The following is a 15,245-nucleotide window of genomic DNA, read 5'->3' as shown; positions in this document are numbered from 1 at the left end:
TCCTCTGTCGTCCCTTTCTCTTCCTGCCTTCAATCTTTCCCAGCATCAGGGTCTTTTCCAATGAGTCAGTTCTTCGCGTCAGGTGGCCAAAGTACTGGAGATTCAGCTTCAACATCAGTCCTTCCAATGAATATTTAGGACTGACTTCCTTTAGGATGGACTGGTTGGATCTCCTTGCTGTCCAAGGGACTCTCAAGAGTCTTCTCCAACACCACAGATCAAAAGTATCAATTCTTTGACACGCAGCTTTCTTTATAGTCCACCTCTAACATCCACACATGACTACAGAAAATATAGCCTTGACTAGACAGACCTTTGTTGGCCAAGTAAAGTCTCTGCTTTTTAATATGCTGTCTAGGTTTTCCTAGCTTTTCTTCCAAGGAGCAAGCGTCTTTTAATTTCATGGGTGTGGTCACCATCTGCAGTAATTTTGAAGCCCAAGAAAATAACATCTGTCACTGTTTCCATTGTTTCCCATCTATTTGCCATGAAGTGATGGGACCAGATGCCATGATCTTCATTTTTTGAATGTTGAGCTTTAAATCATCTTTTTCACTCTCCTCTTTCACCTTCATCAAGAGGCTCTTTAGTTCCTCTTCACTTTCTGCCATAAGGGTGGTGTCATCTGCATATCTGAGGTTATTGATATTTCTCCTGGCAATCTTGATTCCAGCTTGTGCTTCATCCAGCCTGGCATTTCGCATGATGTACTCTGTATATAAGTTAAGTAAGCCGGGTGACAATATCCAAAGTCATAGCAGCAGGTGATTTCCTAGGGAGGACAGTGGATCAGCATAAACTCTGTCTTCTCCCGGGAAGTATAGAGGCCAAGAGTCCTTGACGTGCCCTCACGAGCTGTGGCTTTTGTGTCCTTGTCATCAGGCTCTACCCTGGTGGACTTACAGTCACGCTGAGACCTGGGAATGCACCCTTAATTATTCAGTGTCCATTTGCCAGGTTCCTGTCTATACTGTGGCCCTGAACCTGCCCTCCCATCAGTTTACCTGCCGCTTGGAAAAGAAAACAATGACTTCATGTTGACAGTGGTCATTTCTGTCTCCAATCACGTGGGGAGCAGACAGCAGACCCAGGCCGTGGTTAAGGTAAGTGGCAGCCACTGTTCCTCTACTGAGACAATTTCTTGTTTTTTTTTAATTAACTAATTTATTTCTTTGCTTGGCTGTGTTGGGTCTTACTTGTGGCATGTGGGATCTTGGTTGCATCACGTAGAATCTTTCATTGTGGTGCATGGACTTCCCAGTTGTGGTGCACAGGCTTATTTGCCCGATGGCATGTAGGATCTCAGTTCCCCAACCAGGGACTGAACCCATGTCTTCTGCATTGCAGGACAGATTCTTAACCACTGAACCACCAGTAAAGTCCCTGAGATAACTTCTTAACTTGTCTGAACTTCACCAAGAGGGTGGTGGGGTTGAAAGGAGCCAAGGGCATGACCATATGAGGGTTTATTCATTCATTCCTTCAACATATATTTACAGAGCACCTACCACATGCCTGGTCCTGGTGACACAGCCATGGGCAAAACAGACCTGGTCTCTCCCTCTGTAGACCTTATGATTAGTGGCCAGTACAGGGGAAGGATCCAGGGGATTTGGGGCGGGGTACCTGAGGGAGGTGGGGGCAGAAGAACCTAGAGATGAGTTAGACCAGTGCCTTCAGAGTTCAGAGGAAGGAGGACCAAGATCAGCCACTAGGTCTACAAGGAAGAGGCTGGATAAAATTTCAAGTCAGTTTCAAAGGTGAGAAGCCAGGTGGATGGAAAGACCTGCGGGCACAATGAGGAGAACAGTGAGAGGTGAGGTCATTACCTGCCTGCGATTTGCTCCACGTGGCCATCAGTGCAAGTGGGTCCACTGCCCTCAAGCCCTGGGGGGAGCGCCCATGCCAGGTAAAGCCATCCAGTCCTACTCTGCTTCACCATGTGCAGGCTGGGCCTTCAGGCTCCAGGTTGAGAAGAACTGGTGGGTTGAGATCCTCCTGCTCTGAGCACATCTCTGGTCTCCTGTTAGGTGGGACTTGGACACACCTGTGTGGAGGAGGAAGCATTCCAGGCCGTGGTGTGGGACAATGTCACCGCCATTCTGCAGGGTGGGCATGGCCCTGAGTGGCTCTTCCAGCTGGCCAGGGCTGTGTCATCCGTACTGGACCAGGGGCCAGGCTCCAGGCAGCTGCCAAGAGTGGACACCAGACAGAAGGTGCTCCCAATGGACTCCTCTGTCCTTTTGCTGGGGTCCTGGGGTCTGCATGCAGCCATTTGGGGAGGGTAGTGGGGTTCATGGATCCATGGGGAAGTCTTTGGTGTCTCCCAAGTTGATGTCACGTCTCTCTTCCAGTACTTTCAGTGACTGACATAAAATGAAGCAACCTTTCTCTGCTCAGCTTCATGGAACCACAGGTTTCTAGGGTGGGAGGGAATTTAGAGGGTACCACTCCTGTCTCTTCCTGTTCAATTCAGTTCAGTTGCACAGTCGTGTCCAATTCTATGCAACCCCATGGACTGCAGCACGCCAGGCTTCCCTGTCCATCGCCAACTCCCAGAGCCTACTCAAATTCATGTCCATCGAGTCGGTGATGCCATCCAACCACCTCATCCTCTGTTGTCCTCTTCATCTCCCACCTTCAATCTTTCCCATCATCGGGGGCTTTTCCAATGAGTCAGTTCTTCGCATCAGAAAGGGGATGAAACTGAGGCCCAGAGGAGAAAAGTGACCGTGTCTTGGCCATACGGTCCATGGTTTGATGCTGTCCCACCTCTGTCACTTACCATTTCTACTGTCAGGCCCAAGACTGACATTCTCTAAGCCTCAGTTTTCCCACCTGGAAAACAGGGACAATAATAGTATTTTCCTTGCAAGGTTGTGGTGAATGTTCAGAGTTACATGCACTGTAGCTATGAGTCAAATCACAGGAAAATTGCCAACATTCAAACAGCTTTAATTCATGAATATGGCCATTCCATGTGATACAACCTAGTATAAGCAACTCTGGCAGAAAGCACGGTTACCTCCACTCCCAGTGCATGCTCCTAGGCATCTGCCTGCACTCACCACACACAGTGTCACACACACCTGCTGGGTGTGGGGGGCAGAGGACAGACTCCTCTGGAACCTGAAGGGTTTGATGAGAGCGCTGAGCACACTGCAGAGGATGTGAGCAGCCTTCCCAGGTCCACATTTCCAGGAGGTAGTGAAGATAAGAGCAAACCCAGGTTGGCTCTTCCCCTGCCCACCTCCGGCCCTCTCACCCCAGCCTTTCTCCGCAGTTAGCCCCCCAGCCCCAACACACATGCATACAACTCCACCTGGCTCTCCTTCACCCTGAGCATGACTTAGATGCTTCCCTTTGGAAGGGAACTTCTTTTTGGATACTGTATGATCCTAAGCACACAGACTACATAGCCTGACCCCAGGTCTTCTCATGAAACACTGGGGTCCTGGTGACAGACAGATGTCAAGCTCTCATTGGGCAATGGAGGAGACTTTAAGAAGGGCTCTGTTGAGAAAACTGGAGGCAAGTTTTCAGAAACAAACAAGAGAGGACACAGGACCCCAGGGGCTCACCCTGAAGTGACCAGCATCCTGAAGGGACAGCTGTGTGTGGAGGGGGCTCCTTGGTAGGAGTGGTGGTTTTTGAAGGATGAGGCTGGCAACCCTGGCAGGGAGTGTGCCTGCAACAAAGCTTCCTGCTCTCTCCTCCCGCCCTCTCGTCTCCTGCGAGTGAATCCACAGGCCAGAGGCCCAGCAGCCTGACATCTCCATGCAGGCAGCCTCCAGGACGGCGACCAAGGATGGGGAAGATCTGCAGAGGCCAATGTGAGATCATCCATTACCCACTTGAGTTTCCCTCCAGAACATTCTGATACGAGTCCCCTCACAGACAGGCCTATTCTTCCCTCCACCCAAGTTGTAGCCTGAATGGGAGCCTGGCTGGCAGCAGACACGCTCAGACTCTGCAGCTGCTCAGTTGCTCAGTCATGTCTGACTCTGTGCAACTCCATGGACTGTTGCCTGCCAGGCTCCTCTGTCTATGGGATCTCCCAGACAAGAATACTGGAGTCGGTTGCCATTTCCTTCTCTAGGGGTTCCTTCCTAACCCAGGGATAGAACCCTCATCTCCTGCATTGGCAGGCGAGTTCTTTATCACTGAGCCACCAGGGAAACCTGAAAGACCGTTAGGTGATTAGATGAGCAAGTTGTGAGTAGCAAGCAGGGCAGGAGGGTGAGAGTGAAAGTTCACCTCTGTGCTCTCCTAGATGGCTGCTATGAGCCATATCTGGCCATCTATTTTTAAATTAAAAAGAATTTTAATGAAATAAAGTTAAAAACCCAGTTCTCTGGTTGCACTAGCCACATTCCAAGGGTTTAATATGTAGTTACATTTCGCAAGCGGTTATGTTACTGGACAAGCAAAAGGACAGAACATTTCTATCAACATACAAAGTTCGATGGGGTGGTGCTAAAATTGTATTCTTAGATTTTATCCGCCTCAACCAAAGCCAGCCCCTGGCCAGCCCCTGGCTAGGGCTTAGAAAGCATGTTCCCCTAGATGCTCCAGGAGGTCTGGCTTAAGGCTGGAGTGGCAGGGGGACTGGAGGGAGTCTTGTCCCCACTGCCCCCCAAAGCACACAGGGACCTATGCCTGCAACAAGCTCTCCCACCCACACTGGGCCATCACAGTAAGCCAGTTTCTGAATTTCATGCCATCTGAGTCACAATGAGACCATTTGTTTTAAAATAATGCTGGATTTTACAAATTTGATTTGAAGAACTGGAAAAAGCTTGAGACATCCTGTATTAGTTTCCTCCTGCTGCTGTAACAAATAACCATAAACTTCATGACTTAAAATGACACAAATGTCTTACCTTACCATTCTGGAGGTCAGGAGTGTGAAAGAAACAAGGTTCACTGGGGCTAAAGTCAAGGTGAGGGGCTTGGCAGGGCTGTGAGCTGTCTGGAGGCTACAAGCAAGAATCTATCTATGGGCTTTTCCAGCTTCTAGAAGCTGCCCCCATTGCCTGCTCCATTTTCAACACCAGCATCTTCAAGCCTCCTCCCTCCACCGCCTCCCCCTTCTCCTCCTGTCTTCTGTCTCCCTCTCTGCCACCTCTTCCTCCACCATCACATCTCCTTCTCTGACTCTGACCCTCCTAGCTCCCTCCTTCAAAGACCCCCATGAAGACTCAGAAAACGAAAATATGGTTGCTGGAGGGGGAAGGGATAGTTACGGAGTTTGGGGAGGTCATGTACACACTGCTGTATTCAAAATGGATAACCAACAAGGACCTACTGCACAGCACAGGGAACTCTGCTCAGTGTTATGTGGCAGCCTGGATGGGAGGGGGGTTTGAGGGGAGAGTGGATACGTGTATATGTATGGCTGAATCCTTTCACCATTCACCTGAAACTATCACAACCTTGTTAATAGGCTATACCCTGATACAAAATAGAAAGTTAAAGTTTGAAAAAAATAAAGGAGAAAAAAATCACAGGGACCCCTGTGATTATACTGGTCCCACCTGGTTAGTACAGGATACTCTCCCCATCTCAGAATCCTTAATTTAATCAAACCTCCACAGAGATTCTGCCCAAATGTCTCTTGTCATGTGAATAACATATGCACAGGTTTCAGGGACTAGGGTGTGCCTATCTTTGGGAGGCTATGATTCTGCCTACCATACATCCTAAGAGACAAGCAGAGATCTATCAGCTTTGGAAGACCCCACATGAGCCTGGTCGCTTTCTCAGACCCCAGATCTTGCTGGGACAGCCTCATCAAGCCACTGGAATTACATTACCTCCCCTGCCTTCCTCTGTCTTTTCCAAGGTCAGAGAGCACATCTTGAGGTCACTGTCTGTGGTCAATGCCACCATGGGGGACATGCAGAGGGTGTGGGGGCTGGCTGAGGTGCTGAAAGAGGTGACCCAGCACAGTGAGGAGCTCACGCCCTTGGCCCAGGTGAGTAGTTCCCACCCACGAAGTCCTGACCTTTATTTCTGGGACCCTGATCATTCTTCCCACTTAACACATCCATTTGCTCGCACACCCCTTCTATCCATATACATCTATACATATACATTCCTGACCTTTCACTCATGTATCCATGTGTTAATTTATTCATTCATTTAACAAATGCTCCCTAAACGCCTAGTATGTGCAGGTACTATGCAATTCATAGAAAATTCAGCAGCAAACCCCATAGACATGGCCTGTGCCTTCATGGCACTTTTAGGCCAGTGGGATGACCAGATACTGAACAAATAACTTCGTAAGTACATATATGATTACAAAATTGGAATAAGTGCTGTGTCTGGCCAGTCAGCCAGCCAGCCAGCTGTCCCCAGTCAGTGAATGCTTACTGAATACCTACTATGTGCTGGGCATTGTGCAAGACACTCTGGGAAAGACTCCGAGATGGACAAGGTTACTGTCCTGAAGGAATTGAGCTCATGGCAGGGAAGGAACACCTGGCTTCCAGTCCTCGACACAGGCAGTTTGTGTGACAGGCCCGGCCCAGATCTCCCCTGGCTTGAGTTCCCACATGCTCCCTTTCACCGCAGTGCTGGTCCCTGGAGGAGTTTAGGGGATGGTCTGTTCCAAGCAGGGCCTCATGCTGTTCTTCCTCCTCCTCTGGGTGAGCCAGCGGGAGGCCGGCAGGGCTCTGCAGCACGCCAGTGAGGGCCTGCTGGCAATGAGTGCCGAGGCCCACCCTGAGGACCGGAGGCGCCAGGCGGCCACCAGGGACCTGCTCCAGGCTGTGGGCAATGTGCTCGAAGCGTCCCTGAGGGACTGGTCTGAAGAGCCTGCACAGGCCAACGGCAGCCAGGTGGGTGTCCCGGCCCAGGTGTGGACCTCATGCTAACCACATGCCCGGCTCACACCAGCGTCTCTAGGCGGATCCTTCTCCACTTCGGGCAGATGAGGAAACTGAGGCGCGGCAGTTAAAGGCCCTTCTAGGAGCTGACAGAAAGGCTCCAGGACAGGAGCTCCCAGGAGGTGGAGTGGTGCAGCAGGCCAAGCGCAGGCCCCAGAGGAGGTGGCCTGAGTTGGAACTCTGCCTTTGTCACTTGCAAGCCTTGTGCCTTGGGCAAGGACACTTCCTGCAGCCTTATCTTCTCATCTGCATTAAGCTGACAAGGTCTGCTTCGTCCGACTGGAGAGATCCTATACTCACTCTTGCAAGTCTGAACTCCTGGTTCACTTAGCCAAGGACACAGAGCATCTTTAGGAGAGAGGTCATTCCAGCACCCAGGACGTCACAGAACGGAGACACAAAACCCATCTCCTGCTGCTCCACAGCCCTTTACTTTGTGGTACCACCATTCCATTCAAGAACTCACACATTCTCACGGTGGCCACACAGGCACACTCAAACACATACCTACACACTTACACACATGCACAACTCACATACACGCACACACATTCACACACACTGAGAGCCATTGCGTATACTTTCACATATACCTCAAAGCACACACTCCTGCATTTGCTCATACCTTCACATTCAGCTACACAGTCACACACCGACTCTCACATATATTTGCAATCACACATAAAATCACATACACACACTCACTCATGCTCAGATACTTATACTCCCATACCCTCAAGCCACATCTACTCAGACACACATCCACACACTTCCACCCACACATACCCACATTAGTTCAGTTCAGTTCAGTTCAGTTCAGTTGCTTAGTCGTGTCCGACTCTTTGCGACCCCATGGACTACAGCATGCCAGGCTTCCCTGTCCATCACCAACTCCCAGAGTTTACTCAAACTCATCTCCACTGAGTCAGTGACGCCATCCAACCATCTCATCCCATCGTCCCCTTCTCCACCTGCCTTCGATCTTTCCCAGCATCAGGGTCTTTTCCAATGAATCAGTTCTTTGCATCAGGTGGCCAAAGTATTGGAGCTTCAGCTTCAACATCAGTCCTTCCAATGAATATTCAGGACTGATTTCCTTTAGGATGGACTGGTTGGATCTCCTTGCAGTCCAAGGGACTCTTGAAAGTTTTCTCTAACATTACAGTTCAAAAGCATTAATTCTTTGGTGCTCAGCTTTCTTTATAGTCTAACTCTCACATCCATACATGACTATTGGAAAAACCATAGCTTTGATCAGATGGACCTTTGTTGGCAAAGTAATGTCTCTGCTTTTTAATATGCTGTCTAGGTTCAAAAGCACCAATTCTTCAGCACTCAGCTTTCTTTATAGTCCATCTCTCACATCCATACATGACTACTGGGAAAACCATAGCTATGGCTAGACAGACCTTTGTTGGCCAAGTAATGTCTCTGCTTTTTAATATGCTGTCTAGCTTGGTCATAACTTTCTGTCCAAGAAGCAAGCGTCTTTTAATTTCATGGCTGCAATCACCATCTGCAGTGATTTTAGAGACCCCCAAAATAAAGTCTGCCACTGTTTCCCATCTATTTGCCATGAAGTGATGGGACCAGATGCCATGATCTTAGTTTTCTGAACGTTGAGCTTTAAGCCAACTTTTTCACTCTCCTCTTTCACTTTCATCAAGAGGCTCTTTAGTTCTTCTTCGCTTTCTGCCATAATGGTGGTGTCATCTGCATATCTGAGGTTATTGATATTTCTCCCTGCAATTTTGATTCCAGCTTGTGCTTCATCCAGCCCAGCATTTCTTCTGATGTACACTGCATATAAGTTAAATAAGCAGGGTGACAATATACAGCCTTGACCTACTCCTTTTCCTATTTGGAACCAGTCTGTTGTTGCATGTCCAGTTACAACTGTGACTTCTTGACCTGCACACAGATTTCTCAAGAGGCAGGTCAGGTGGTCTGGTATGCTCATTTCTTTCAGGATTTTCCACAGTTTGTTGTGATCCACATAGTCAAAGGCTTTGGCATAGTCAATAAAGCAGAAGTAGATGTTTTTCTTGGAGAAGGCAATGGCAACCCACTCTAGTACTCTGGCCTGGAAAATCCCATGGACGGAGGAGCCTGATAGGCTGCAGTCCATGGGGTCACTAAGAGTCGGACACGACTGAGCGACTTCACTTTCATTTTCACTTTCATGCATTGGAGAAGGAAATGGCAACTCACTCCATTATTCTTGCCTGGAGAATCCCAGGGACCGGGGAGCCTGGTGGGCTGACATCTATGGGGTTGCACAGAGTTGGACACGACTGAAGTGACTTGGCAGCAGTAGCAGCAGCAGCAGCAGCAGATGTTTTTCTGGAACTCTCTTGCTTTTTCAATGATCCAGTGGATGTTGGCAACTTGATCTCTGGTTCCTCTGCCTTTTCTAAATCCAGCTTGAACATCTGGAAGTTCACAGTTCACGTATTGCTGAAGCCTGGCTTGGAGAATTTTGAGCATTGCTTTACTAGCGTGTGAGATGAGTGCAACTGTGCGGTAGTTTTAGCATTGTTTGGCATTGTCTTTCTTTGGGACTGGAATGAAAACTGACCTTTTCCAGTCCTGTGGCCACTGCTGTTTTCCAAATTTGCTGGCATATTGAGTGCAGCACTTTCACAGCATCATCTTTCAGGATTTGAAATAGTTCAACTGGAATTCCATCACCTCCTCTAGCTTTGTTCATAGAGATGCTTCCTAAGGCCCACTTGACTTCACATTCCAGGATGTCTGGCTCTAGGTGAGTGATCATATCATTGTGATTATATGGGACACGAAGATCTTTTTTGTATAGTTCTGCTGTGTATTCTTGCCACCTCTTCTTAATATTTTCTGCTTCTGTTAGGTCCATACTGTTTCTGCCCTTTATTGTGCTCATCTTTGCATGAAATGTTCCCTTGGTATCTCTAAATTTTTTTTGAAGAGATCTCTAGTCTTTCCAGTTCTAATGTTTTCCTCTATTTCTTTGCACTGAGGAAGGCTTTCTTACCTCTCCTTGCTATTCCTTGGAACTCTGCATTCAAATGGGTATATTTTTCCTTTTCTCCTTTGCCTTTCACTTCTCTTCTATTCTCAGCTATTTGTAACGCCTCCTCAGACAGCCACTTTGCCTTTTTGCATTTCTTTTTCTTGGGGATGGTCTTGATCCCTGCCTCCTGTACAATGTCACGAACCTCCGTCCATAGTTCTTCAGATACTCTATCAGATCTAATCTCTTGACTCTATCTCTCACGTCCACTGTATAATGGTAAGGGATTTGACTTAAGTCATACCTGAATGGTATAGTGGTTTTCCCTACTTTCTTCAATTTAAGTATGAATTTGGCAATAAGGAGTTCATGATCTAAGCCACGTTATCTCTTGGTCTTGTTTTTGCTGACTGTATAGAGCTTCTCCATGTTTGGCTGCAAAGAATATAATCAATCTGATTTTTCTGTTGACCATCTGGCAATGTCCATGTGTAGAGTCTTCTCTTGTGTTGTTGGAAGAGGGTGTTTGCTATGACCAGTGCATTCTCTTGGCAAAACTCCACTAGCCTTTGCCTTGCTTCATTCTATACTCCAAGGCCAAATTTGCCTGTTACTCCGGGTGTTTCTTGACTTCCTCCTTTTGCATTCCAGTTCCCTATAATGAAAAGGACATCTTTTTTGAGTGCTAGTTCTAGAAGATCCTGTAGGTCTTCATAGAACCATTCAACTTCAGCTTCTTTAGCATTACTGGTCAGGGCATAGATCTGGATTACTGTGATACTGAATGGTTTGCCTTGGAAATGAACAGAGATCATTCTGTTGTTTTTGAGACTGTATCCAAGTACTGCATTTTGGACTCTTTTGTTGACTACGATGGCTACTCCATTTCTTCTAAGGGATTCCTGCCCACAGTCATAGATATAATGGTCATCTGAGTTAAATTCACCCATTCTGGTCCATTTTAGTTTGCTGATTCCTAAATGTTCATTAGATTAGTCAATCTAATCACACGGACCACAGCCTTGTCTAACTCAATGAAAATAAGCCATGCCGTGTGGGGCCACCCAAGACGGGTGGGTCATGGTGGACAGGTCTGACAGAATGTGGTCCATTGGAGAAGGGAATGGCAAACCACTTCAGTATTCTTGCCTTGAGAACCCCATGAACAGTATGAAAAGGCAAAATGATAGGATACTGAAAGAGGATCTCCCCAGGTCGGTAGGTGCCCAATATGCCATGGGAGATTAGTAGAGAACTAACTCCAGAAAGAATGAAGGGATGGAGCTAAAGCAAAAGCAATATCCGGTTGTGGATGTGACTGGTGATGGAAGCAAGATCTGATGCTGTAAAGAGCAATATTGCATTGGAACCTGGAATGTTAGGTCCATGAATCAAGGCAAATTGGAAGTGCTCAAACAGGAGATGGCAAGTGTGAACGTCGACATTCAAGGAATCAGTGAACTAAAATGGACCAGAATGGGTGAATTTAACTCAGATGACCATTGTATCTACTACTGTGGGCAGGAATCCCTTAGAAGAAATGGAGTAGCCATCATGGTCAACAAAAGAGTCCGAAATGCAGTACTTAGATGCAATCTCAAAAACGGCAGAATGATTTCTGTTCGTTTCCAAGGCAAATCATTCAATGTCACAGTAATCCAAGTCTATGCCCCAACCAGTAACGCTGAAGAAGCTGAAGTTGAATGGTTCTATGAAGACCTACAAGACCTTTTAGAACTAACACCCAAAAAAGATGTCCTTTTCATTATAGGGGACTGGAATACAAAAGCAGGAAGTCAAGAAACACCTGGAGTAACAGGCAAATTTGGCCTTGGAGTACGGAATGAAGCAGGGCAAAGGCTGATAGAGTTTTGCCAAGAGAACACACTGGTCATAGCAAACACCCTCTTCCAACAACACAAGAGAAGACTCTACACATGGACATTGCCAGATGGTCAACACAAAAATCAGATTGATTACATTCTTTGCAGCCAAAGATGGAGAAACTCTATACAGTCACCAAAAACAAGACCGGAAGCTGACGTGGCTTAGATCATGAACTCCTTATTGCCAAATTCAGACTTAAATTGAATAAAGTAGGGAAAACCGCTAGACCATTCAGGTATGACCTAAATCAAATCCCTTATGATTATACAGTGGAAGTGAGAAATAGATTTAAGGGACTAGATCTGATAGATAGAGTGCCTGAAGAACTATGGACCGAGGTTCATGACATTGTACAGGAGACAAGGATCAAGACCATCCCCGTGGAAAAGAAATGCAAAAAAGCAAAATGGCTGTCTGGGGAGGCCTTACTAATAGCTGTGAAAAGAAGAGAAGCTTTTAAAAGCAAAGGAGAAAAGGAAAGATATAAGCATCTGAATGCAGAGTTCCAAAGTATAGCAAGGAGAGATAAGAAAGCCTTCCTCAGCAATCAATGCAAAGAAATAGAGGAAAACAACAGAAAGGAAAGATTAGAGATCTCTTCAAGAAAATTAGAGATACCAAGGGAACATTTCATGCAAAGATAGGCTCGATAAAGGACAGAAATGGTATGGACCTAACAGAAGCAGAAGATATTAAGAAGAGGTGGCAAGAATACACAGCAGAACTATACAAAAAAGATCTTCATGTCCCATATAATCATAATGATATGATCACTCACCTACAGCCAGACATCCTGGAATGTGAAGTCAAGTGGGCCTTAGAAAGCATCATTATGAACAAAGCTAGTGGAAGTGATGGAATTCCAGTTGAGCTATTTCAAATCCTGAAAGATGATGCTGTGAAAGTGCTGCACTCAATATGCCATCAAATTTGGAAAACTCAGCAGTGGCCACAGGACTAGAAAAGGTCAGTTTTCATTCCAATCCCAAAGAAAGACAATGCCAAAGAATGCTCAAACTACTGCACATTTGTACTCATCTCACACGCTCAAAAGTAATGCTCAAAAAAGTAATGCTCAAAATTCTCCAAGCCAGGCTTCAGCAATACGTGAACTGTGAACTTCCAGATGTTCAAGCTGGTTTCAGAAAAGGCAGAGGAACCAGAGGTCAAATTGCTAACCTCCGCTGGATCATCGAAAAAGCAAAAGAGTTCCAGAAAAACATCTACTTCTGCTTTATTGACTATGCCAAAGCTTTGACTATGTGGATCACAAGAAACTGTGGAAAATTCTGAAAGAGATGGGAATACCAGACCACCTGAACTGCCTCTTGAGAAGTCTGTATGCAGGTCAGGAAGCAACAGTTAGAACTGGACATACAACAACAGACTGGTTCCAAATAGGAAAAGGAGTACGTCAAGGCTGTATATTGTCACCCTGCTTATTTAACTTCTATGCAGAGTACATCATGAGAAATGCTGGGCTGGAAGAAGCACAAGCTGGAATCAAGATTGCTGGGAGAAATATCAATAACCTCAGATATGCAGATGACACCATCCTTATGGCAGAAAGTGAAGAGGAACTAAAGAGCCTCTTGAGGAAAGTGAAAGAGGAGAGTGAAAAAGCTGGCTTAAAGCTCAACATTCAGAAAACGAAGATCATGGCATCTGGTCCCATCATTTCATGGGAAATAGATGGGGAAACAGTGGAAACAGTGTCAGACTTTATTTTTTTGCGCTCCAAAATCACTGCAGATGGTGACTGCAGCCATGAATTTAAAGGACGCTTACTCCTTGGAAGGAAAGCTATGACCAACCTTATAGCATATTCAAAAGCAGAGACATTACTTTGCCAATAAAGGTCTGTCTAGTCAAGGCTATGGCTTTTCCAGTAGTCATGTATGGATGTGAGAGTTGGACTATGAAGAAGGCTGAGCGCCCAAGAATTGATGCTTTTGAACTGTGGTGTTGGAGAAGACTCTTGAGAGTCCCTTGGACTGCAAGGAGATCCAACCAGTCCATTCTGAAGGAGATCAGTCCTGGGTGTTCTTTGGAAGGAATGATGCTAAAGCTGAAACCCAAGTACTTTGGCCACCTCATGTGAAGAAAAGACTCATTGGAAAAGACCCTGACGCTGGGAGGGATTGGGGGCAGGAGGAGAAGGGGACGACAGAGGATGAGATGGCTGGATGGCATCACGGACTCGATGGACGTGAGTTTGAGTGAACTCCAGGAGATGGTGATGGACAGGGAGGCCTGGCGTGCTGCAATTCATGGGGTCACAAAGAGTCAGACACGACTGAGCAACTGAACTGAACTGAACTGAAATGTTCATGTTCACTTTTGCCATCTCCTGTTTGACCACTTCCAATTTGCCTTGATTCATGGACCTAACATTCCAGGTTCCTATGCAATACTGCTCTTTACAGCATTAGACTTTACTTCCATCACCAGTCACATCCACAACTGGGTGTTGTTTTTGCTTCGGTTCCTTCTCTTCATTCTTTCTGGAGTTATTTTTCCACTGATCTCCAGTAGCATATTGGGCACCTACCAACCTGGGACGTTCATCTTTCAGTGTGCCCTATATTTTTTTCCTTTTCATGCTGTTCGTGGGGTTCTCAAGGCAAGAATACTGAAGTGGTTTGCCATTCCCTTCTCCAGTACATACCCACATAAACAAACTCAAATACTTATATTCACACACAATCCTCAACATGCATGTACACACTCACATTCACACATGTACACACACCTATCAGATGTACACACACATGCATACATGGTCTGTCCTCTGATAGGAAGTCCGCAAAAATGTCCAGCCTTCCTGGTCCTCACACCTGCCTTGGCTTCAGTGAGGCCACATCTCCACTCAAGGCTTGAGCAGGGTTGGGGAGGAGTTTGAGCCCGGGTGAACCGCGCAACGGCTCCGCCTGTGACTTTCCATTTCTCCTCGGGTAAGACCTGGGCTGTGGGTGGACATCAGGTTCCAGTGGAGCAGCAGAGGCAGGCACACAGTGAGCCTCCCCATGGTTCTGCGGCTTCCCCTTATCAACACGTGGCCTCCACAATTCACCACCCTCTCTGTGCCTCTGTCTCCCCGTCCGCCAAACAGGATGGTAAAAGCACCTGCTCACAGAGCTCGGAATCTTCTCAGGGCTTATGCCCGATTCCCTACAGCACCTGGTGAAGTGCTTTCCATCCGAGTCTCTGCTTTGCTCCTGCTGAAGGCCCACACGAGCTTGGTGGCAGCAACCAGAGGTGGTATATGGAGACCGGCCCACAGCAGTGGTCCCCTGCTTCCTTTTCCAGATGGCTACAGTGTCTCGGCTGCTGGAAACTGCAGAACATGTGCAGGCTGCCCTCCTACTGGGGAGACTGCCCGGGGGCCTTCCAGCCATGGTGACAACCTCCTCCATCTCTGTGTACACAAACAGGTAATCTGCTGTACTGTGGGTGACCCAAAAAGCTTATCC

The 15,245-nt window shown here is 47.0% G+C and overlaps 1 protein-coding gene and 2 long non-coding RNA genes across 6 annotated transcripts in view; 1 reads left to right on the top strand and 2 right to left on the bottom strand.

The window, feature by feature from the left end:
• Window positions 1-2,243, bottom strand: part of LOC138419675 (uncharacterized) — a 30,703-nt gene extending 28,460 nt beyond the window's left edge. For both annotated transcript variants that reach the window (XR_011249011.1, XR_011249012.1), the window contains exon 1: window positions 1,830-2,243. This is a non-coding gene — a long non-coding RNA (uncharacterized lncRNA). The remainder of the gene's footprint in view (window positions 1-1,829) is intronic.
• Window positions 1-15,245, top strand: part of LOC138419673 (polycystin-1-like protein 2) — a 101,118-nt gene that overhangs the window by 40,582 nt on the left and 45,291 nt on the right. Inside the window, exons 15-19 of the mRNA XM_069552526.1 lie at window positions 958-1,103; window positions 2,031-2,216; window positions 5,846-5,977; window positions 6,663-6,845; window positions 15,082-15,206. Of these exons, the coding sequence (XP_069408627.1) occupies window positions 958-1,103; window positions 2,031-2,216; window positions 5,846-5,977; window positions 6,663-6,845; window positions 15,082-15,206 (772 nt within the window). The remainder of the gene's footprint in view (window positions 1-957; window positions 1,104-2,030; window positions 2,217-5,845; window positions 5,978-6,662; window positions 6,846-15,081; window positions 15,207-15,245) is intronic.
• LOC138419676 (uncharacterized) overlaps window positions 9,950-15,245 on the bottom strand; it is a 71,490-nt gene continuing 66,194 nt past the window's right edge. For 2 of the 3 annotated variants that reach the window (XR_011249015.1, XR_011249014.1), the window contains one exon: window positions 14,274-15,190. This is a non-coding gene — a long non-coding RNA (uncharacterized lncRNA). Of the gene's footprint in view, window positions 10,541-14,273; window positions 15,191-15,245 lie in introns of those variants that run through there. The other variant, XR_011249013.1, reaches the window with a different exon arrangement.

The sequence above is a fragment of the Ovis canadensis genome, chromosome 14 (genome assembly GCF_042477335.2).
Source record: "Ovis canadensis isolate MfBH-ARS-UI-01 breed Bighorn chromosome 14, ARS-UI_OviCan_v2, whole genome shotgun sequence".
Classification (NCBI taxonomy): domain Eukaryota; kingdom Metazoa; phylum Chordata; class Mammalia; order Artiodactyla; family Bovidae; genus Ovis; species Ovis canadensis.
This window is presented reverse-complemented; position numbering and strand designations above follow the sequence as displayed.